This window comes from Loxodonta africana, chromosome 16, assembly GCF_030014295.1.
Source record: "Loxodonta africana isolate mLoxAfr1 chromosome 16, mLoxAfr1.hap2, whole genome shotgun sequence".
Lineage (NCBI taxonomy): Eukaryota > Metazoa > Chordata > Mammalia > Proboscidea > Elephantidae > Loxodonta > Loxodonta africana.
In genome coordinates, this window is record NC_087357.1 from 31,265,045 (window position 1) to 31,285,789 (window position 20,745).

The window sequence follows — 20,745 nt, forward strand, 5'->3', positions numbered from 1 at the left end:
AGAACTGCTTCATAGAGTTTCCAAGGAGTGCCTGGTGGATTTGAACTGCCGACCTTTAGGTTTGCAGCTGTAGCTCTTAACCACTATGCCACCAGGGTTTCCATATACTTACAAAGGAATATTAATCATCCATAAAAAGAATCAAGTACTGATGCATGCCAAAACATGGGTAAACCTTGAAAACATTACACAGTGTCAAAGAAGCCAGATGCAAAATGTCACATATTACATGACTCCATTTATATGGAATATCCAGAACAGGCAAATCTACAGAGACAGAAAGTGGTTGCCTAGGGTTGGGGAGAAAAAAGCATGGGAAGTGACCACTAATGCATTTAGGGTTTCTTTGGCGGGGTGATAAAATGTCCTGAAATTACATAGTGGTGATGGTTGTGTAACCTTGTGAATCTGCTAAGAACTACAGAATTGTATACTTTAAAAGAGTGAACTTTATGGTATGTGAATTATATTTCAATTAAAAAAAAATGTTTTTAAAGAACCATTTGTTTCAGCAGTAAAATGTTCCTAAGGAAAAATGGTATAAGTTCTTTAATATGAGCAAAGGTTAGTTTTCCAAAGATCAGGACCCATCATATTCTCACTAGATTTGACTTTTTTCCGGGTATACTATTATACAAGGTTAACAAAATGATTTTTGAAAAAAACTAGCCATGATTCTCCCCCTCCTAACACATCAACTTTTTCCATATTCTCTTCCAGAGCTTCTCCCTAAACAAGTGGGTTTTTACAAGTCTCTAATACGTGTAGTGGCGCAGTGCTTAAGTGCTGCGGCTGCTAACCAAGAGGTTGGCAGTTCAAATCCACCAGGCGCTCCTTGGAAACTCTATCGGGCAGTTCTACTCTGTCCTATAGGGTCGCTATGAGTCGGAATCGACTCGACGGCAGTGGGTTTTTTTGGATGGGTAATATGTGTAAATAATCAGTGTAAATCCCCTCCCACCCCCATACTGGTTCATGGCCTTCAAGATTATCATTACACGGCTGCAATTAGTTGATATCTATTATTTTCTTGGAAGCCCTGGTGGTGTAGTGGTTAAGTGCCATAGCTCTTAACCCAAAGGTCAGCAGTTCAACTCCACCTGCCTCCTTAGAAACTCTATGGGGCCATTATACTCTGTCCCACAGGGTCGCTATGAGTCGGAATCAACTCAACACTAACAGGTTTGGGTTTTTTCTTTTTTTTTTGTAACTTTCTTCACTCCTTCACCTCCATCCCATCTTGAAGTGTTAAATACTTGTTATTTCCAAATTTGAACTAGTATGGATAATACTGATGATACTCAAATATACATGAGAAGCCAACACAGTTCTTTTCTTTCGTTAAATTATACAACTGAGTTAAGATTTTCAGGAAAAGAATTGCTAAAACAAAGGGTAGGAACATTTTTATGACTCTTGGTTGCCTTCTGAAAGTATTACAAATTTACATTACCATAAGCAACACAAATTTGCTAAGTTAGATATTACCATTTTTTGTATTTTTTGATGTAACCAATGTTAAAAAATTTTTCTCAGAATAATTTGAAATATTCCTTTAGACTTAAATGGCTGGCTATTCAAGAAAGACACAACAGGGTTTCCAAAATCTGTGACCACTTGCTCTATTTCTTTAAGGTTTTATTTTCTTTTTTAGTTAAGAATAAACGTGTTCTTTTTTTACTCCACATACTTACAATGGAGGGCAGAATATGTAATAAATTGTTGTTTTCCTTAAAAATACATATACATATGTCCATCTTGTCAGATAACAGTAACTGCTAGAAAAATCACAAGAGCCTAGAATTCAGTCACAATAAAAAGGAAAACCCACAATAATTAGCCACTTTTAAGATTTCAGCTTCCATAACTATAAGCACACATGGCCTAAAGTGTCTTTTGACTACTGAGAGAAAGATCAAGAACAATCAAGGGCCTAAAGAATCATCACAATATGGTGAAATCTGTGAGAGCCAGAACTCAACGGGATTGCCTTATTTTTCCGGGTGTTTCAAGTTTTCAAGTTTGACAGGGTATAGTCTTATCACTTTTCTATTGCTTGTATTAATAGAAAATATTTGAGCTTTCCTTCTGTGGTAGGTTTCCACCTTACACATGTTCCAGCTTTCTCAGGTTTTACTGTAAAAATAATGGTTTACTGAACACTAAATGCTAGCTACTATAGGAAGCATTTTTATGTTATTATCATATTAATTCTTACTCAGAACTCTGTTAGTTAGAAAATATCCCCATTTTACTATGAAAAAACTGAGGCTTAAAGGGGAAGTTACTTGTCCAAAGTTGATCTAGGTAGAGCACACAATTCCTAGACTTTGCATTAACAGATGGTATCCTCCCCAAACACATTGCCACCGAGTCGATTCCGACTCATAGCAACCCTATTATAGGACAGAATAGAACTGCCCCATAGAGTTTCCAGGGAGCGCCTGGTGGATTCGAACTGCCAACCTTTTGGTTAGCAGCTATGGCTCTTAACCACTACGCCACCAGGGTTCCCATCCTCCCCAAACCATGTGAATTCAAAAAGAAATATTCCCACCTAGTTCTGACAGCAAAGGAGGTTAAGTATGGGGAAATGATGATCTCACCATCATTACAGCATTACTTATGATCAATAGTAGCATTAACGAAGAGAGCTTAGCACCCTCCATTATCTCCATAAACCCCTAAAAAAAAAAAAGCTGGTCCAAATAAACACATAATCTAAAAAAGATACTTGTTAACATATTAGTCCCCTAGCTCCCCTTGGAAACGCTGGTGGTGTACTAGTTAAATGCTACAGCTACTAATCAAAGGGTCGTCAGCTCAAACCTGCCAGGTGCTCCTCGGAAACTCTGTGAGGCAGCTCTATCCTGTCCTATACCAACACTATGAGTTGGAATTGACTCAACAGCAACGGGCTTGGTTTTTTTTTTTCCAAAGCTTGCCACCCTTAAGCTTGCCCCATACAGACATTCTGGAGTTGCGAGAATGTGATGGTGAAAGAAGGAATGCTTCTTATTGTTTCTCCTTTTCAGTGCCGGTAGGATTTGGGGTTTCTGATTTATGTGTTCCAAGAAAAAGAAAGCAGAAAGACAAAACTAAAATTGTCTTAAATCCTAGTGATCTATTTCCATGTATTAACGTTTAATAAATACTCATTATGCCAAGAAAATCTTACTGGAATTTAAGTTTACAACCAATAAAATACAGGCATTTAGCAGAAAGGGCCCCTTTCAAAAATATATACTTTATATGTATCTAAACACCTAATCAGCATCCAGAAGTTTATTCTTAAAAGTATAAGTAATCCAACAGCAAAGAGAACCATTAAATATTACGTTAGGTCAGTTTATTTTGTGAGGTTTTCTAGTTAATAGCATTTTAAATTGTGCTTGGATTTGCTAATAATTAAAATTAATCAGCCCCTTACAATAGTTTGGAATGTTTCCGAATGTAAATAATTCTGAGGTGCTTTGGGAGGGGGCAGGTGGTAAGCAAACCCCATAAAACCAAGAGAAAAAGCAGAACAAGGCTTTTTCCTGTTTTGTCCAGATCATACCAAGTCAAAGCCAGCACTCAACCATAGTCTCTCTCGACGTAAAGGTCTAAAGCTCAGGCTCTGGTGACCTCATTAATGTAAATGACCTCCAAAAATCAAGAGTGATTCTCTGTAAGAATTCAGCTTACATTATAAAAACTGAATAAAGGACACATAGATACATGAATGGGATGCAGGCTTCAAATGCTTTGGTGAACATTCCAATGGAAATTTTACAGACTTGTACTATAATATGAAAAGAGCTAATGAAGTTTCCAAATCCAATCTTCATTCCTCGCATAGAAGAAACGACCAAAACGAAAATATATCATTAAGGGATATCCAAAATTAAACTTAACAAGTTAAATCAAAAGAAATACCTTATATTTAACTACTTGAGACTTAAGGCAATCTAGTTACTCAATATATATTTCTTAAAATACCTTCCTAGTCTGACCTTAGCAGAGTAAAAAACACAATTAAGCTGAACTAAAATAAAACAAAATGAGTTGACACATAGTTAGATTTAACTTTCTATGTAACAAAATGCCTGTCAAAGATTTCTTAGATCCAGGGTGGCTAAAATATTGACATCGAAATCACAAAACAAATAGAAACCAATGACAAATTTCAATATTTGCTGTTTCAATGATATGACTACCTTTAACTCTGAATAATCTAAAACCAGAGGCCCACCCTGTTGGAGTAGAAAGAACTATGATATAGAGGTCTGGGACATGGGTTCAGGTCCAGTTTATGTTACTAGCTAGGTAGGTTGTTGTTGAGTGCCATCGAGTCGATTCTGACTCATAGTGACCCTACATGGCAGAGCAGAACTGCCCCATTGGGTTTCCTAAGCTGAAATCTTTATGGGAGTAGATTACCAGGTCTTTTCTCCTGGAGCCACCGGGTGGGGTCAAACCACTGACTGCTAAGCACTTAACCACTGCTTCCCCAAAGCTCCTGAGTTAGTTGGGTAACCCTAAGCAAGTCATTTACTTTCTCTCCTCTCTTTCCCAGCATTTACTTTCCCTATTGGAGACCCTGGTGGTGTAGTGGTTAAGTGCAACGGCTGCTGACTAAAAGGTTGGCAGTTTGAATCTACCAGGTGCTCCTTGGAAACTCTATGGGGCAGTTCTACTCTGTCCTATAGGGTCGCTATGAGTCGAAATCGACTCGACGGCAACAGGTATGTAAGACGCTGACTACACCAGTGTTTCCTAAACTCACCTAACCAAAAGATTTATCTCAGGGTAACTGTTAATATGAATTCCAAGGTACCTTCCCTGGAGATTCTGATTCAGGAAGTCTCTGAGGCCCAGGACCTTATTCTTAGCAAGTGACCCAAGTAATTCCTACCGTAAACTTGGCAAACACTGGACTAGATGATCCTCAAAATGCCTTTCAGCTCTATTTCTGTACTATCTGAATATTCATAAGGGTATTCTAAAAACACCAAATTGTAACTGTCTCATGTGTTACTGCACAAAAATAATAAACATTAAAGATCACAGAAACAAATATATCCACTCTCCATGACACCATTCATGCCTTTAAACAATTAAAAAAAAAAAAACAACAATGTTCCTAGATTCTAGGCAAATGGAACACTTCATTTGGTGAGGAAAAAAAAATTTTAACTTAAACTCTCAGGACGTTAATATGGAAAGACATGCTGAGTTATAAGGAGACAGAAATGTATGCCAAATGTTTCAAGTGAAAACTGTACATTACATTCTTCTTTTAAGTACTTTCTTAAAGAATAACACCTGTTCCTAGCTTAAAAAAAGCGCTAGAAAATAGCCTAGCTAAGTCCCTAGCAGCTGTAGACCAGCATGCTCTGCAATACTGGAATGCAACTGTTGTAAACCTAAAAGAAAAAAAAAAACTGGTTACTAATTCTTCAGACTCAACCTTAGTGTGTACAACTGGATGGCTAAGAGTCCACAATCCTTTGTCAGGAAGGTATTCAGATAAGTGAAGAACCTCTAGAGTGCTTTCTACACACAAAAGTAAACCAAAAGCCAAACCTGTTGCTATCAGGTTGATTCCAACTCACAGCACCCCTGTAGGACAGAGCAGAGCTGCCTCCGTAGGGTTTCTGTAGTATCTACAGAAGCAGACTGCCACATCTTTATTCCGAGGAGCACCTGGTGAGTTCGAGCCCCCAATCTTTCGGTTAGCAGCCAGGTGCTTAAACACTGCACCACAAGGGATCCTTCACTCAAAAGTAAAAAAAAAAAAAAAATTTTTTTTTTTTTTTTAAAGTAGTAGCCTTTAATTTAGCTTTTCCTTTCCCTACACTGTTTTGTTTTAGACAGTTTTTCTAAGATTCTCAGAATCCTTTAGTAGGATTTACTAAGCTTATTATCTTTAGATTTATAAGTAACTACAAAGCTAAAAAAAAATAAACTGAATGCTTCGAAGGCCAGTGTAGCAGGGGCAGGGGTTTGGGGACCATGGTTTCAGGGGACATCTAAGTCAACCGGCATAATAAAATCTATTAAGAAAACATTCTGCATCCCACTTTGAAGAGTAGCATCTGGGGTCTTAAAACGCTAGCAAGCAGCCATCTAAGATGCATCAATTGGTCTCAACCCACCTGGATCAAAGGAGAATGAAGAACACCAAGGACACAAGGTAATTACAAGCCCAAGAGACAGAAAGGGCCACATGAACCAGCGACTACATCATCCTGAGACCAGAAGAACTAGATGGTGCCCGGCTACAACCCATGACTGCCCTGACAGGGAACACAACAGAGAACCCCTGAGGGAGCAGGAGAACAGTGGGATGCATACCCCAAATTCTCATAAAAAGACCAGACTTAATGGTCTGACTGAGCCTGGAAGGACCCCAGTGGTCATGGCCCCCAGACCTTCTGTTGCCCCAGGACAGGAACCATTCCCAAAGCCAACTCTTCAGACATGGATTGGACTGGACAATGGGTTGGGGAGGGATGCTGGTGAGGAGTGAGCTTCTTGGATCAGGTGGACACTTGAGACTATGTTGGCATCTCCTGCCTGGAGGAGAGGTGAGAGGGTGGAGGGAGTTAGAAGCCAGCGAAATGGACAGGAAAAGAGAGAGTGGAGAGAGAGAGCAAGCTGTCTCATTAGAGGGAGAGTAATTGGGAGTATGTAGCAAGGTGTATATAAGTTTTTATCTGAGAGACTGACTTGATTTGTAAACTTTCACTTAAAGCACAATAAAAATTATTTTAAAAAAAATTTAAAAAGACTGATTGCATGGAGTACACAGGGGCAGAGTTGTAAAGGAAGCTCATTAGAAACCAATTATTATACAGGTGTCTACAAAAAATGTAAATAAAATCAAGATCAAAACACAAACCTGAGTTTGAGTCACACTTCCAACAGAGATTAAGAAACCAAGAGTAAGATATTTTAGCTATATGAAAAATGGTTGTAGAGTAGTCCATTCAAGTAGCATGCCAGTACAGTATGTTACTATAAAACATTTTCAAAATGAATCTTGATGCTTTGACATGGAAAAAAACTGGAAATAAAATTCCTTTGATTTTGGATCATAGGGGCTAAAAAATTGATTTGTTTTAATGGCAAAAATGGGGACACCAACTGTTATGCATGGAGCCCTGGTGGCAGAGAGATTAAGAGCTCAGCTGTTAACCAAAAGGTTGGCAGTTCAAGTCCACCAGCTGCTCCTTGGAAACCCTATGGAGCAGTTCTACTCTGTTCCATAGGGTCGCTGTGAGTCGGAATCAACTCGACAGCAATGGGATGGGAACTGTTATGTATAACTTCACAGATGCACTGGGTTTAAGGCCATATATGCTTGACTACGTTTTGTATCTGTTGTCCAGAGGTAATATTTTCACCAAAACCAAAAACCAGACTCATTGCCATCCAGTTGATTCCAACTCATAGTGACGCTATAGGATTTCCCAGGCTGAAATCTTTACGCCAGCAGACTGCCATATCTTTCTCTTGCAGTGTTTTTCACAAAAGTCCGAAATTCACACTCAGTAAAAGAGAAACGTATCATGAGGAACAAGGGAGCCAGTACACTATAGAGGTTGAGAGTTCAAGCTCTGGTATCAGACATACTTCAGTTAAAGCCCCAAATCCAGAACTTACTACATGTCCTTGAACAAATCATTTAACCTAAGCCTCAATTCCCTCATTTGCAAAATGGAGATAATACATCATTCAGCCATTGTAAGATTTAAACAAAGTAATTCATGTAAAGCATTCAGCCAGTACCTGCACAAGTAAATAACAATATTAATAATAGCAACATGCTAATTGTGAAACTAGCGTAATTACTGTCTTCCAACCTAAAGGTTAGTTAAAAGTCTTCTGGTAGGCAAAAAGCTCTAATCATTGAAAGAAGATATGCACATATACTTTTATAAAGACAGCTTTTCATTTTTTTCCATACTGCAAAATATTTCTACTCCTCCCTCCTCAGCAAAGAATAACTCGGATTAATTATGTACAGTTACATAAAAAAAGAAGAGCCCTGGTGGCACAATGCTTGAGCACTCATCTGCTAACTGAAAGATTGGTGGTTCGAACCCACCAAGTGGCTCCACAGGAGAAAAGACCTGGCAATCTGCTCCCATAAAGATTACAGCCTAGAAAACCCTGTGGGCAGTTTTACTGTGTCATACATTGGGCCACTATGAGTTGAAATCAACTCAACAGCACCGAACAACAACACGAACAGAGGCCCTGGGTGGCACAAATCGTTAAGTGCTTGACTACTAACCCAAAGGTTGGCAGTTGGAACCTACCCAGAGGCAACTCAGAAGAAAGGCCTGGCCACCTGCTTCCAAAAGGTAACAACAGCCTTGAAAACCCTATGAAGTACAGTTCTGCTCTGCAACACATGGGGTCACCATGAGTCAGAATTGACTGTATGGCATATATATAGAAAAGGATTCAACGCATTCTGAATTAAACAACAAAAAAAAAACCAAACCTGTTGCCATTAAGTCGATTCTGACTCATAGCGATCCTGTGGGACACAGTAGACTGCCCCCAAAGAGTTTCCAAGGAGCGCCTGGTGGATTTGAACTGCTGACCTCTTGGTTAGCAGCTGTGGCACTTAACTGCTATGCCACCACGGTTTCCACATTCTGAACTAGGAAAGTTAATTTTCAATGAGATCTGAACTGGTGATCTTATTAGTTGGAGGAGTTGCAGGGGGTATCGTAGAATTTATTTTTGTTTTTTGGAAATGGAAAAGTCAGCAGAAAGAGGGAAGAAGAAGAAGAAAAAGCCTTCAAACCACTACATAGGCTGTTATTCAATGGAGAAAAACAATAGAAGGTTGAACATCCACATTATTTCATAAATGAATTAGAAAATAAAGAAGCAAAAAAAAAATTAGGTGAAATACTCTAACTCACACATGAAAAAGAACTAATATAGCTGTTAGTAAGGTTAAAGCGATCAAATCCATCAAATAAAAATCCAAGAAAGAGAAAGTGATATATCAATTATGCCTATAGTTTAAGTAATGAACTCCATCCTTTTAAGATAATGTCTTAAATTTCCCATTTGTACCCAACAGTCTTTGCCATTACTCTGAATATGCCCCTAGCTTGAATGTGCCTTTACCTTGTACTATCTTTGAAGCCAAATATATCCTTCTGCTTTTTTTTTTTTTAAGGACAAAAATAAAATCTTACAGAGCATTATTTTTCTAGAGTTCTTAGAAAAATAAGAGCAATTCAATTATTTAAAGGTTAGATTTCAAAGAAAATACTGTTAACAAGATAGCTAATTTGGGGGGTAAAGAGGGGCCTCATGAAAATAAATCAACCATAGGAAAATTGTTCCAGGACAGCTAAAAACAAATTTCAAAATAATGCAAATTTTGGTATTTTTGAATAGACATGATTAATGAGTAGTAAGGTGAATAAGTGAATTCTGAAAAGAAAAACAGAAGCGAAGAAAAGACTTCAGCAGGAGTGCAAACTAGTGTTATCAATCCATCATTACACATGCAAAAATTTTGAATAATAAAAAATCAGACAATGAACTGTTTTATCAACATTTGGAACTTAGCGATTGAAAGAAAATTAAGTATTTTAGAGAAATTTTCAAGCATTTCAAGCTAGCTTTCTATATTACACATTATTACTGCAAAATGAATGAAGAAAGGGAGACTGGCTAGATGTTCTAATTAACAGCTTAGCAATCAAAGAATAATGACACTCCCAAAAGAAGCTTTGTTACCTAGAGAAAATGGACATTTCCTTTTTCCTGCCTAAGAATCCAGATGCAAATCACCAACCTCGGAAACACATTCTTCTCTATTCCTTTATCTGAAAATTACTGCAGTGTGACCCTGTTCAATAGAGGGCATCATCCAGCCAGAAAAATGGAATTAGGGCAACCACACACTATGCGTATGTTCAGATCATTACATTCACTGAGCTGTCATCAGGTACACATGGCCTTTTTCAGTGGGGAGGCCATTGTTGGTGATCAAAAATCTATTTGAAGAAGGGAAGCTTAGGTCATTAACGGTTACATACACACTTCGATACACTGACATACACTAGCATCATAACAATTTTTAAAGCTTCAGCATCCCTTGGTTTTCGAGTAACAACACTAGCTATTTACTGGGGACTTTTTAACGGCAGAATTTCGGTAATAACACCATGAGTTGTTATTCACCTGATCATTACATGGTAAAACAAACAAACAAAAAATAGTACAATGTAAGAAAGGCAAGCAAATCAGACTCTGCACTTTCCTTCCCTGTTAAATACCCTGAACAGAGACAGTTGACTTGGATACATACTTCAGTTTACCAGGTGATCAAGGTTAAAAAGAACACTTCTAGACCCAAATGACTCAAGATATAAATAAACCACAATTAATTGAGGGATTCATCCCATTGTTAAAGGCTCAAGCTTCTGCCAAAATCACTCTTGGTTTGGGAAATGTTTTAGGTAAATTTAAACAAACAATGCAGCAAGTTAAACAAGACATGCTAACTTCCTAAAAGATTAACTTACCCCTAGTCTTTCCAAATTATATATTAATAACTAACCTCAATTTTCAAAAATCTCTTTTCCAGCTAAGGCAAGTCACACCCAAATGAGTGAACTGTTTTGGTGGTACCCACCTTACCCTACCCCTACCCCCCAAAGGCAGACGTCAAATCTTCCCCACAGGTCGCCAGACAACCAGGAACCGAAGCAATACGAAATGCACTTTCAATCTTTGAAACATCGACGTCGAGGCTTAAGGAGGAGGAAAATGAGTGTACTAGGTTTAAAAAAGCTATTTAAATGTTCCAAAAGCCTGCGATTAGAGCAGGTCAACCAAATGGCATCGCATGGCATTAGCCGGCCCCTACTTTCACCTACCCACTCAGAACGCAGGCAAATAAACGCGGCAGACCTCTCAAAACCTGAGACACCTAGGGGAAAAAAGATGTATCCTGCAGAGCAATTACACTGCCTGCTTTTTGATGGCAGTCTTATGCTTTTAAAGAATCCAGGAGCATTTACTAGTTCAATCCGTCCCCAAATCCACGCCACCCTTTCAACTTTACAATTGAGAGAGAGAAGGAGAAATTCCGGTCAACTCGCCTTGGGGGGTTGGTCTAAGGGTAGAGGACTTAAGTAGGGAGAAAGATGGAGAAAGAAAGAGCGAGCCAATGAAAGATATCAAAATTTCCCACCTTTCTTAAATTCTTCCAGCATAGCGTCCAACTTGGTGTCGTTGAAAACGAAGTGCAAGGGGTGGTTATAAAATTTGGTGATGGTTTTCAGGGGAGTACAGTCATCTGGGTCCACAAAGGCCAAGTCTTTGACAAAGAGGAGGTCCACGATGTTGGAGCGCTCCCCCTCAAATACTGGAATGCGAGTGTAGCCGCTCTCCATGATCTCCGACATCGTGTTGAAGTCCAGGATGGCCTCGCCCGTGATCATGAAGCAGTCCCGGAGCGGAGTCATCACGTCCTCCACCGTCTTGGTGCGGAGCTCCAGCGCCCCTTGGATGATGTTCAGCTCCTCTTTGACGAGGTCGTTGTAAGGATCGGTAACCCGGAGCATCTCCAGCAGTTTTTCCCGGTTATAGACAGTGCCTATCTCCTGACCCAGGACGCAGTCCAGCAGCTTGCTGACCGGGTAAGAAGCAGGAAAGGTCATCATCATGAAAAATTTGGTGAGGAAGATGGTGTTGGCACCTACGGCCAGGCCGTGCCGGGAGCAGATGGCCTGGGGCACTATCTCCCCGAAGATGACGATGCCGATGGTGGAGACCACCACCGCCACGAGGCCGGAGCCCGCGATGTCGTCGAGCAGGATGGTAAGCGTGGTGTTGACCAGCACGTTGCCCAGCAGCAGCGAGCACAGCAGGTAGTTGCCCTGCCTGCGCACGGGCTCGATGCGCTTAGCGTAATTCTTCTCCTTCTCGGTACCGCAGTTCTGCACGATGCGCAGCTCCATCGGGTCCAGTGCCATGAGCCCCAGGTTGAGGCCGCTGAACATGCCAGACAGGCACAGCAAAAGCGAGATGAAGATCACCTGCAGCCAGAAGGGCAGCAGAAACTTCTTCTCCTCGCCCACGATCATCTTCGTGTCCTCGCCGTCGTGGTAAATCCACGTGGTCTCAGCCCACGGGGGTGGTGGGAGCCCGGCCACCCCGGAGCCGCCCTTGCCCCCGACGGTGCCCCCCGCTGACCCCGGGCCGCCGGCGCCCAGGGCCGGCGTGGAGAGCGACGTGCACAGGTAATAGGACTTGCTCTTCTCCATTTTGCGCAGCGGTTTGATCTCGATCTCGATAATGCCCGAGGTGCGGCGGTTGAGGATGATGTGGGGCAAGATGATGATGTCTGAGGTGCGGATGCCGCAGCGCTGGGGGCCGCTGTCCGGCTCTGGCGGCGCGGGGCCACCCAGCCCGCGCTCGCCGGGGCTGTGGCGCCGCCGCTCGTGCTCGGTGAAGGCGATGCGGGACCACGTCTCGTTGTTGATGTTCTGCCCGTACACCCGCAGCTTGACCCGGGTCCGCTCGCTCACCCGCAGCGCCCCCCCTTCCATGAACGACACGTCGTTCGTGTCCTCCAGCCTCAGCCCGATGATCACTGTCTCCTCGTTCTCGCTCGCCGCGGCGCAGCCACCCCCGCCGCAGCAGCAGCTCAGCAGCAGCAGCGGCAGCAGCCGCCCCGCCGCTGCCTGCAGGACCCCCCGGCCGCGGGCGCTGAGGCTGCGGCGCGCCGCCATCTTCCAAGTGGGCAGTGCGGCGGCTGCCTGCCCGCCCGCCATGTTTACTTCGGGTTCACAAGCACCACAGCCAATCATGGGGTAGCTGCTCCAGCTGTTGCTTCATGCTTCCCACCCGGCGGCGCGAGCGCAGACACCCGGCCCTGGGAGAGACTGCAATAGAGCGTCTGCGCCCAGTGCTCAGCGGTCCGCCTCCCTGACTGACACTGACCCGGCCTCGGCCAGCTGAGGAACCCCTAGGCTCGTGGGAGGAGTAGAGGGGAGGGTAGGAGGGCCAGCCGCTCCCGCGAAAGGCAGGTCGCCGAGCCAATCAAGAGCGGGTGCCCGCCCTCCCAGCCAGGGGGCTGGAGTGGGGGCGTGGCCGTGCGCGGCACGGCGGACCAATGGCAAGGTAGGCGGGCGGGGAAATGGGTTGCCACCGTCCCCCTCAGCACGCCAAGTTTCCAGCTGAAAAGCGCGTGACTCTTGTGTATGTGCGAGGGGAGGAGGTGTGGCCAGCCGGAGCCCGATAGCCAGTCAGAAATTAGAGCTGTAGAAAGGGGGCGGGGCCTCTGGTCCAGTTGCCAATGAAAAGAAGCCGTCAAGGGGGCTGGCGCTCGCTGAGGGGTCTCAGTAGTAGATCCCCGCGCCTGCAGTTGGCCTGGTTGGACTGATGCCCTGCGGTGCGAGGACCCCGGTTTTCGCTGCACCCGGTTGCTGGCCACCCAGGACATCATGCCGATGCAGAGCGGATGCGCCTTTCTGCCACCGGTGCCCGAGAATCAGATTTGAGTTGGGACAGCTTAAAACGCACGTAAATCCCAAATGAAAGCAGGGCACCGGCCGCGACCCCGCGCGCCCCCTTCCACCACCTGTGCACGCAGCTCCTCACGGGATAAGCGGCGGCCCGGAGGCCCCTGCACCGCCACGGACCGGCTCTTCTCGCGCCTTCCCCCTACCTGGACGCGCGAGCTCCACGGCTCGCGATCAAGTTGCACCACCTGCCGGCCGTACGGGCAGCCTGCAGTGCTTTCCAGGTCTGATGCAAACCCCGAAAGGGTTAGAAAGTTAGAGTGGGGCAGTTTCCCAAACTTTCTAGTCTTAAGAATCACCTCATATTCCTGATAAAAGTACATATTTCCTGGATCCCATCCCATACTAAAGGGGAAAGGGCCAGAAATCTATTTTTAACAAGCACCCTGGCAAGTCTGGGAAATGAGAAGGGACAGACATCCCAAACGAACCCATAAAGGCGCCTTCTCAATCACACTGACCAAACCCTGCTAGGTTCATAGTTCCCTCTGGGAAAAACAAAACAGAGACCTAACTCCCCGTGACTCCCAGCCCCACTGCTTCTGAAGGAGACAGCAGCAGAGTAACTCCCAAATTGATCTTTTTCTCCCAATGTAAACATCCAAAAAATAGCTTCCCCCTCCCCCCGCCTTTTTTTTTTTTTTTTTTAATATTCTGTAAGAACATTATCTCCCCTTCTTGTAAACAAATGTTCCTGATTGATTTCTGGTAGGGATGACTGCAGTGGCACCTCTTCTACACCTGTCCCATTCTCTCCTCAATCCAGCAACCAGGCTGGTCTTGTTATATCACAGAACTCTACGGTGGCTTCCCACCTCATTACAGTAAAAGCTAGAGTACCCACAGTATCCCACAAGGCCCTAAAGGGTCTGCTCCCTCCTCTTACTTCTCTCACCTCATCACCTGCTGCTCCAAACATGCCCTTCCAGCTGTTTCTCAGTCACTCCGGGGCTGCCTTTGCACTCCCTGCTGGTTTTCTATGCCTGAAGTCTCTTCTCCCAGATGGCAACATAGCCTGCTAGTTCACCTCCTTCAGGGCTTTACTCTAAAACCATCTTATTTTAACCTTGCAAGCCATACTCCGTATACTCCATGTCTGCTTTTTTATCTTCAAAGCAAAGGGCGCTTTCTAATTATTAATTTGGTTTATTGTCCATCTCCTTCCACTAGAGCATAAACTCCCTGAAAACAAAGATGTTGTCTTGTTTTGTTGACTGCTATATCACCAGGGCCTAGAACAATGGAGGCATTCAAAACAATATTTGGTAGATGTTAAAGAAATGAAAGAATTTCTGTTCCAATTATTTCAAGTAATGTCTCTTCCGTTTCTAGCCTTGCTTCCACCACCCCTAATTTTCATACAACTACATTTGAAAAAGAGGTTCAGATGAAGAAAACCAGATTCACAGACTTGGCATCTGTTTGTAAGAGTGGCATTATGGAAGTCTGGGGGAAAAAATGGCATTTTTAAGGATATCTGACAAAGGTTAAAGTCAGCTGATTGGAAATGAAACCACTTTACCTTCTTCAAAAATGAGAACAAGTGTGTTTAAGGGAGCTGAGAGGATGATTCAAGGCTCTCAAGTGCTGAACAGACACTTTCAGAATAGGAGGGTGGAGAAGAGGGGGAAGGGAAGAGCCTGCCAAACCTACAGACATTTCCTATGCATTTCAGAGAAAGAACAGTCAGGGAAGTGTGGCATTCAGCAATTTAGAAGCAGGGCACTGGTGCAGGCTCTGATGACTTCTGGGGGCTTCCCAACCTGTCTGTCTGTATGAACACAAAACAAGGTCCACACATGCTTTTAAAGATCTTTTTTTAAATCCCAGGGGGGAGGAGGGGTCAACAAAAACCCTGGATTCTGATCATATTTTGCCTCCTTGAATGGCGATTGCTGAATGGTTGCTGCAGATGTCTAATCCTAGTTAGGCCCTGACTTTGTCTCACCTTGAGCAAGTCATTCAGATAAAGCCCAAACCTCCTAGCAAATGCCTTCCCTACCTAACCCTCTCTTGCCAGAGTCCTTTACTAGAAACTCGGAAGGGCAAGAGTGACTGTTAAATTCTCTCATCTGCAAAGGATAAGCTCCTAAATCTGCGGTTTCAGGGACTTGGGAAGGTACTACGTCTAGAGCTAAAAGTCTCTAGAAGACTTTTAAAGATCGTAGGTAGAACACCAAATAGCTGACACATTTTGTTTTTCAACCTAAAGCCCTAAGTTTATAGAGAAGTTTTTTTTTTTTTCCAGAAAATTACCTAGTTGTGGAAAAGTATTCAAAATTAATTGTTTCAGTGTTGTTATTAGATGCCATGGAGTCAACTCCAACTCATATCTATCTCATGTATAATAGAATGAAACATTACCTCGTCCTACGCCATCTTCGTAATTGTTAGTATGTTTGAGTCCATTGTTTTGGCTGTTGTGTCAATCCATCTCATAGAGGGTTTCCCTCATTTCTGCTGACCCTCTACTTTACCAAACATGATGTCCTTTTCTAATGGTTGGTCTTTCCTGATGATGTGTCCAAAGTAAGCGAGTTGAGTGAAATTTTAATCACACCGAAGCACAAGGTCTTCTGAGGAAACACAGGAACTAAGCAAATGCAGGAGTTACCCAAACTTTGCGAAGGGTCAAATCTGTTTGCCCTGAGAGGGATTTCTCAGAAGCAACACTGCCTACTTGTTTAAATATATAGAACTCTTTTAGCTAAAAAAAGCATTTGTCACAACAGTTAGCAAATAAATAAAATAGAACAAAGCCAGTGATGCCATTTACCTCCTCTAGAGAACTTTTTGGGCTTTTTATTTTGGGCTTTCCCATTTCCATCCTTTTCTAGATATTTTCTGGACATAGTTACTAGGAAAGAAAGGAAAACATGGCTTTTTGACATAGTTGTGAGGAAAGCTTCCTCCCTTGACAAGGGTCCACACTCCTTGGGTGCCACCCTTCCAGGGAATTCCAAGTCTTGGGCCCTCAGGTGCCCAAATGGGAAGTAGCGAGAGGGGAGCCACCTGGTGGGCCACCCTTCCCCAGTGCCTTGCTGATCTTCTTTGCTAGCCCATGATGGGTCACTTCTTCCCTCTTCTGTCTCTACAAAGACACCTAGTTTCCTCCTTTTCCCTGAAGGTGCAGTATCCCACTGAGGCCTGGCCTTGGGAGCTGGAGAGCATCTCACATCCTGGCACCCTTCTCCGTGGGACTGGCTTTTCCTGAACCCCCAATGGCGAGGCCCTAAGAGATCTCCTGAGCACTGGGCTGTCACCCACTCCATCTCTCCCCTTCTTCCTTGATCCTTCTCCACTAGTCAGAGAAGAACATTTCTGCAGCTAAAAGCCTACTGTTTGCCAGGCCCTGGAGCTGTGGAATTTTCTAGAATGTTCATTCTGTCTCAGTCTTCCTCTCTGTCCCAGCCTCTGTCTCAGCTTTGAACAAAGGTGTAAGAAAGGTTCTGATCACTGTTACTATAAATAACACTCAACACAAGTCATGACTGTAGGGAATATTTTCACTTCCATACCTTTTAAATGTTGAACCATGTGAATACTGCTTATTCAAAAGTCTAAAAAACATTTGGGGGGGATGATCAAAAGAAGGGAGACAAGGAAGACTCCGACAAGAGGATGGTAACTCAGAAGGACCTGCAGGAGAACGAATAGGTCCTGAATGTCCAATTCTGGGTTCTTCCATAGGTTTCAAATCTGCATAGATCTGGTAGCAGCAATCTAGCTTATGATTACTACTTTAGTCATAAAATACCAGGTTTCCCATACCAGCTGAGTTCATTCCCTAAGTCTTTTTTCCACATCCTCTGAAGCTAAAATTCTATTCCAATAATCCCCATGCATAGAAAAACAATGTCAGACCCCAGTGGAAAAAATTCTGCTCCTATTTTTAGTTCCTCTGAGATATCTATTGTATTTGTTTGTTTTATTTTTAAAAATCACTGAAGATTTGTTTCTCCCCATTTATTAACGCCACATTAACTGTTTTCCTCTTTAAGTTTTAAATACATTTGTATTTTATTTCCCACCCCATTTCTTTTTTTCCCCCTTTTATTTATTCATTTATTAAACTAAAATATATTGTATATCTAATAAGTTCCAGACACTGTGCTGGGCATGGTGAAGCTACAGTCTTGAATCAGAGGGTACCTCAGAAACTTACTAATAAGGAGTTTAGGAAATGTATACATAAACAACTACATAATGCAGAGTACAACATCAAATATCTTAAAAGGAAGTACGAATAAAGAGGGAGGACTGAGGAAAGCTTCATGGTCTTTGAGCTTGTCCCTGAAGAACAGGTAGGTTTTAGATATGCAGACATAAGACAGCAGTGTGATTAATGACTTTTGTGTGTGGCCTTTCTAGCCATGGTCTTGTAACTCCCACTCAGGTGATTGTGTGATAAGGTAATTGTGGACTACCAACAGGGTTGGTCAGTTTTGCCTTAAAAGAGAGCCAATCCCAGAGCAGAAGGGGGGCCCACGACCACCAAGGAAGGAGAGACCAGGAGATACCCGGCAACATGGTGGGCTTCTTGGCCTGTGGAGAGAGAAAGCTGAGTGCCCTTGGGCAGAGACTGAGGGCCAGGGAGAGGCATGTCTGCGAGCACAGCTGAGGTGAGGCTATCCTGACGGAACACCTGTATCCCGAGTGTTCTTGAGCTTGAATTGTAACTGTTGCTTCCCTAATAAGCCTCATGGTTGTGAGTATGGTTTGCATAGCCGTTACAATGAATTATCAAACCCAGTAGAAACTGCTGTGGAAAGAACACTTGGTGTCAGAATTGGTAGAGATAGCCGAGAGAGCAGGCTTGTCTGGCCTCCACCTCATGGGAGTCAGCCTTGTGCTGTTGATCTTGGTTCCCCTCCCTCCTTGTGAAGTCAGAGGAGGTCAAACTCTGCCCCGATGCCGTTTTTACAAAGAGCTATTCCAGGAAGCGATTGAGAGATAAAAGGAAAAAATATTTTAATGGAAGGAAAAGTGTGAGGTGAGGCTGGAAAGGGAGCAGCATTTCTGAAACAAGCTGTAGTTGAATTTGGCCCTATGACCTACAAAGAAGAGCAGGAATAATGTTGAAAAGCTGGTTGGGGTCAGTTTGTGCTGGGCCTTGAACGCCAAGTTTAGGAGTTTAGATTTCATTCTGTAGGCACCTCTACCCATTGCTGTTGAGTCGATTTCAACTCGTAGTGACCCTATAGGACAGAACAGAACTGCTCTATAGGGTTTCCAAGGCTGTAATCCTTACGAAAGCAGACTGTCACATCTTTCTCACACAGAGTAGCTGGTGAGTTCAAACTACCCACCTTTTTGGTTAGCAGCCTAGTGCTTAACCACCATGCCACCAGAGCTCGTTCTGTAGGAACCCAGGACCTATAAAAAGTTTCAAACAGAAGAACTGTATAATAGGAAGATTAACCTGACAGGTACCAGTGCAGTGATGCTGGGCAGTGCTAATAACCTAAGGAGGTTAAGGGAACTCCTGCCACTCAAAGCAGACACACGCCTTCACAGTTTACAACGCACTTTCTGATTTTATCGTCTTGGACTGACCTTCACAATTAGGACTAAGGGATATACCACTTCTCCAGCCACATGTAGGACAATGAAACAGATAACGCCACAGGAACTCCCAGAAAACCAAGATAAGACACCACACCCTCAGTTTGCTGCTGCAGTCTCTGTAGTAATAATTGTGAATCTTAGCACAAACATCAGGTTTCCCAGGTTGGCCTGGACTCCTGGTTATATAGGTCACCCACTGATAGACGTTTTTAAACTTTCAAAATTTTTGACATATAATAAACATACATTGTTGTTAGGTTCCATCAAGTTGGTTCCAACTCATAGGGACCCTATGTACAACAGAAGAAACACTGCCCAGTCCTGGTTCATCCTCACAATCATTGTTATGCTTGAGCCCACTGTTGCAGCCACTGTGTCAATCCACCTCCTTGAGAGTCTTCCTCTTTTTTGCTGACCCTCTCCTTGACCAAGCATGATGTCCTTCTCCAGGGACTGGTCCCTTCTAAGAACATGTCCAAAGTATGTGGATGAAGTCTTGCCATCCTTGCTTCTAAGGAGCATTCTGGCTGTACTTCTTCCAAGACAGATGTGTTCATTCTTCTGGCAGTCCATGGTATATTCAATATTCTTTGCCAATACCATACTTTAAAGACATAATTCTTCTTCAGTCTTCCTTACTCATTGTCCAACTTTCACATGCTTTTGCAGCATATTTGCCCAATGCAATGTGTCATTTGATTTCTTGACTGCTGCCTCCATTGGTGTTGATTATGGATCCAAGTAAAATGAAATCCTTTACAACTTTGATCTTTTCTCTGTGTATCATGATGTTGCTTACTGGTCCAGTTGTGAGGATTTTTGTTTTCTTTATGTTGAGGTGTAATCCATACTGAAGGCTGCAGTCTTTGATCTTCATCAGTCAGTGCTTCAAGTCCTCTTTGCTTTCAGTGAACAAGGTTGGGTCATCTGCGTATCGCAGGTTGTTAATGAGTCTTCCACCAATCCTGATGCCATATTCTTCATATAGTCCAGCTTCTCGGATTATTTGATCAACATACACATTGAATAAGTATGGTGAAAGGATACAACCCTGATGCACAACTTACTTGACTTTAAACCACACAGTATCCCCTTGTTTAATCTAACAACTGCCTCTTGGTCGATGTACAGGTTCCTCATGAGTACAAATCAGTGTTCAGAAATTCCCGTTCTTCCACGCCGTCACATGCCTCTGCACAGTTAATAAAACACAGGTAAACATCTTTCTGGCATTCTCTGCTCTTAGCCAAATCCGTCTGACATCAGCAATGACATCCCTTGTTCCACGTCCTCTTCTGAATCCGGCTTGAATTTCCAGTAGTTCCCTGTCAATGTACTGCTGCAACTGCTTTTGAATGATCTTCAGAAAAAAAAAAAAAAATTAATTATACAGCAATATTGGTACCTTTTAACATGCCTCAACAAGGGTTCACAAAATATATTTAACTGAAATCTTCCTTTCTCAAAAAAATATAATCCCTTCACAAAATAGAATAAGCAGCTGTTAGTTGGGGGAGCTGCATTTAAAAATACATGTGCACTTACATATAAATAAACTACCTGAGCTGAAAATGCCTTCAGATGTGAGGCAGACAATTTTTTCTATAAATTTACTATCTAA

The 20,745-nt window shown here is 42.9% G+C and overlaps 2 protein-coding genes across 14 annotated transcripts in view; both read right to left on the reverse strand.

Moving 5' to 3' along the window:
* CNNM2 (cyclin and CBS domain divalent metal cation transport mediator 2) overlaps positions 1-13,115 on the reverse strand; it is a 176,152-nt gene extending 163,037 nt beyond the window's left edge. For 2 of the 9 annotated variants that reach the window (XR_010318068.1, XR_010318067.1), the window contains exon 1: positions 11,222-13,067. Coding sequence is in view for 7 of the 9 variants with exons in the window: in XM_064269368.1 (XP_064125438.1) it covers positions 11,222-12,842 (1,621 nt within the window). In the remaining 2 variants the exon portion in view is untranslated. Of the gene's footprint in view, positions 1-11,221 lie in introns of all 9 variants that reach the window. The other 7 variants (XM_064269367.1, XM_064269366.1, XM_064269368.1 and 4 more) reach the window with 6 other exon arrangements.
* A 5,387-nt stretch (positions 13,116-18,502) lies between these two features.
* AS3MT (arsenite methyltransferase) overlaps positions 18,503-20,745 on the reverse strand; it is a 28,312-nt gene continuing 26,069 nt past the window's right edge. For all 5 annotated transcript variants that reach the window (XM_064269371.1, XM_064269373.1, XM_003409145.4 and 2 more), the window contains one exon: positions 18,503-20,484. The gene's annotated coding sequence lies outside the window, so the exon portion shown is untranslated. The remainder of the gene's footprint in view (positions 20,485-20,745) is intronic.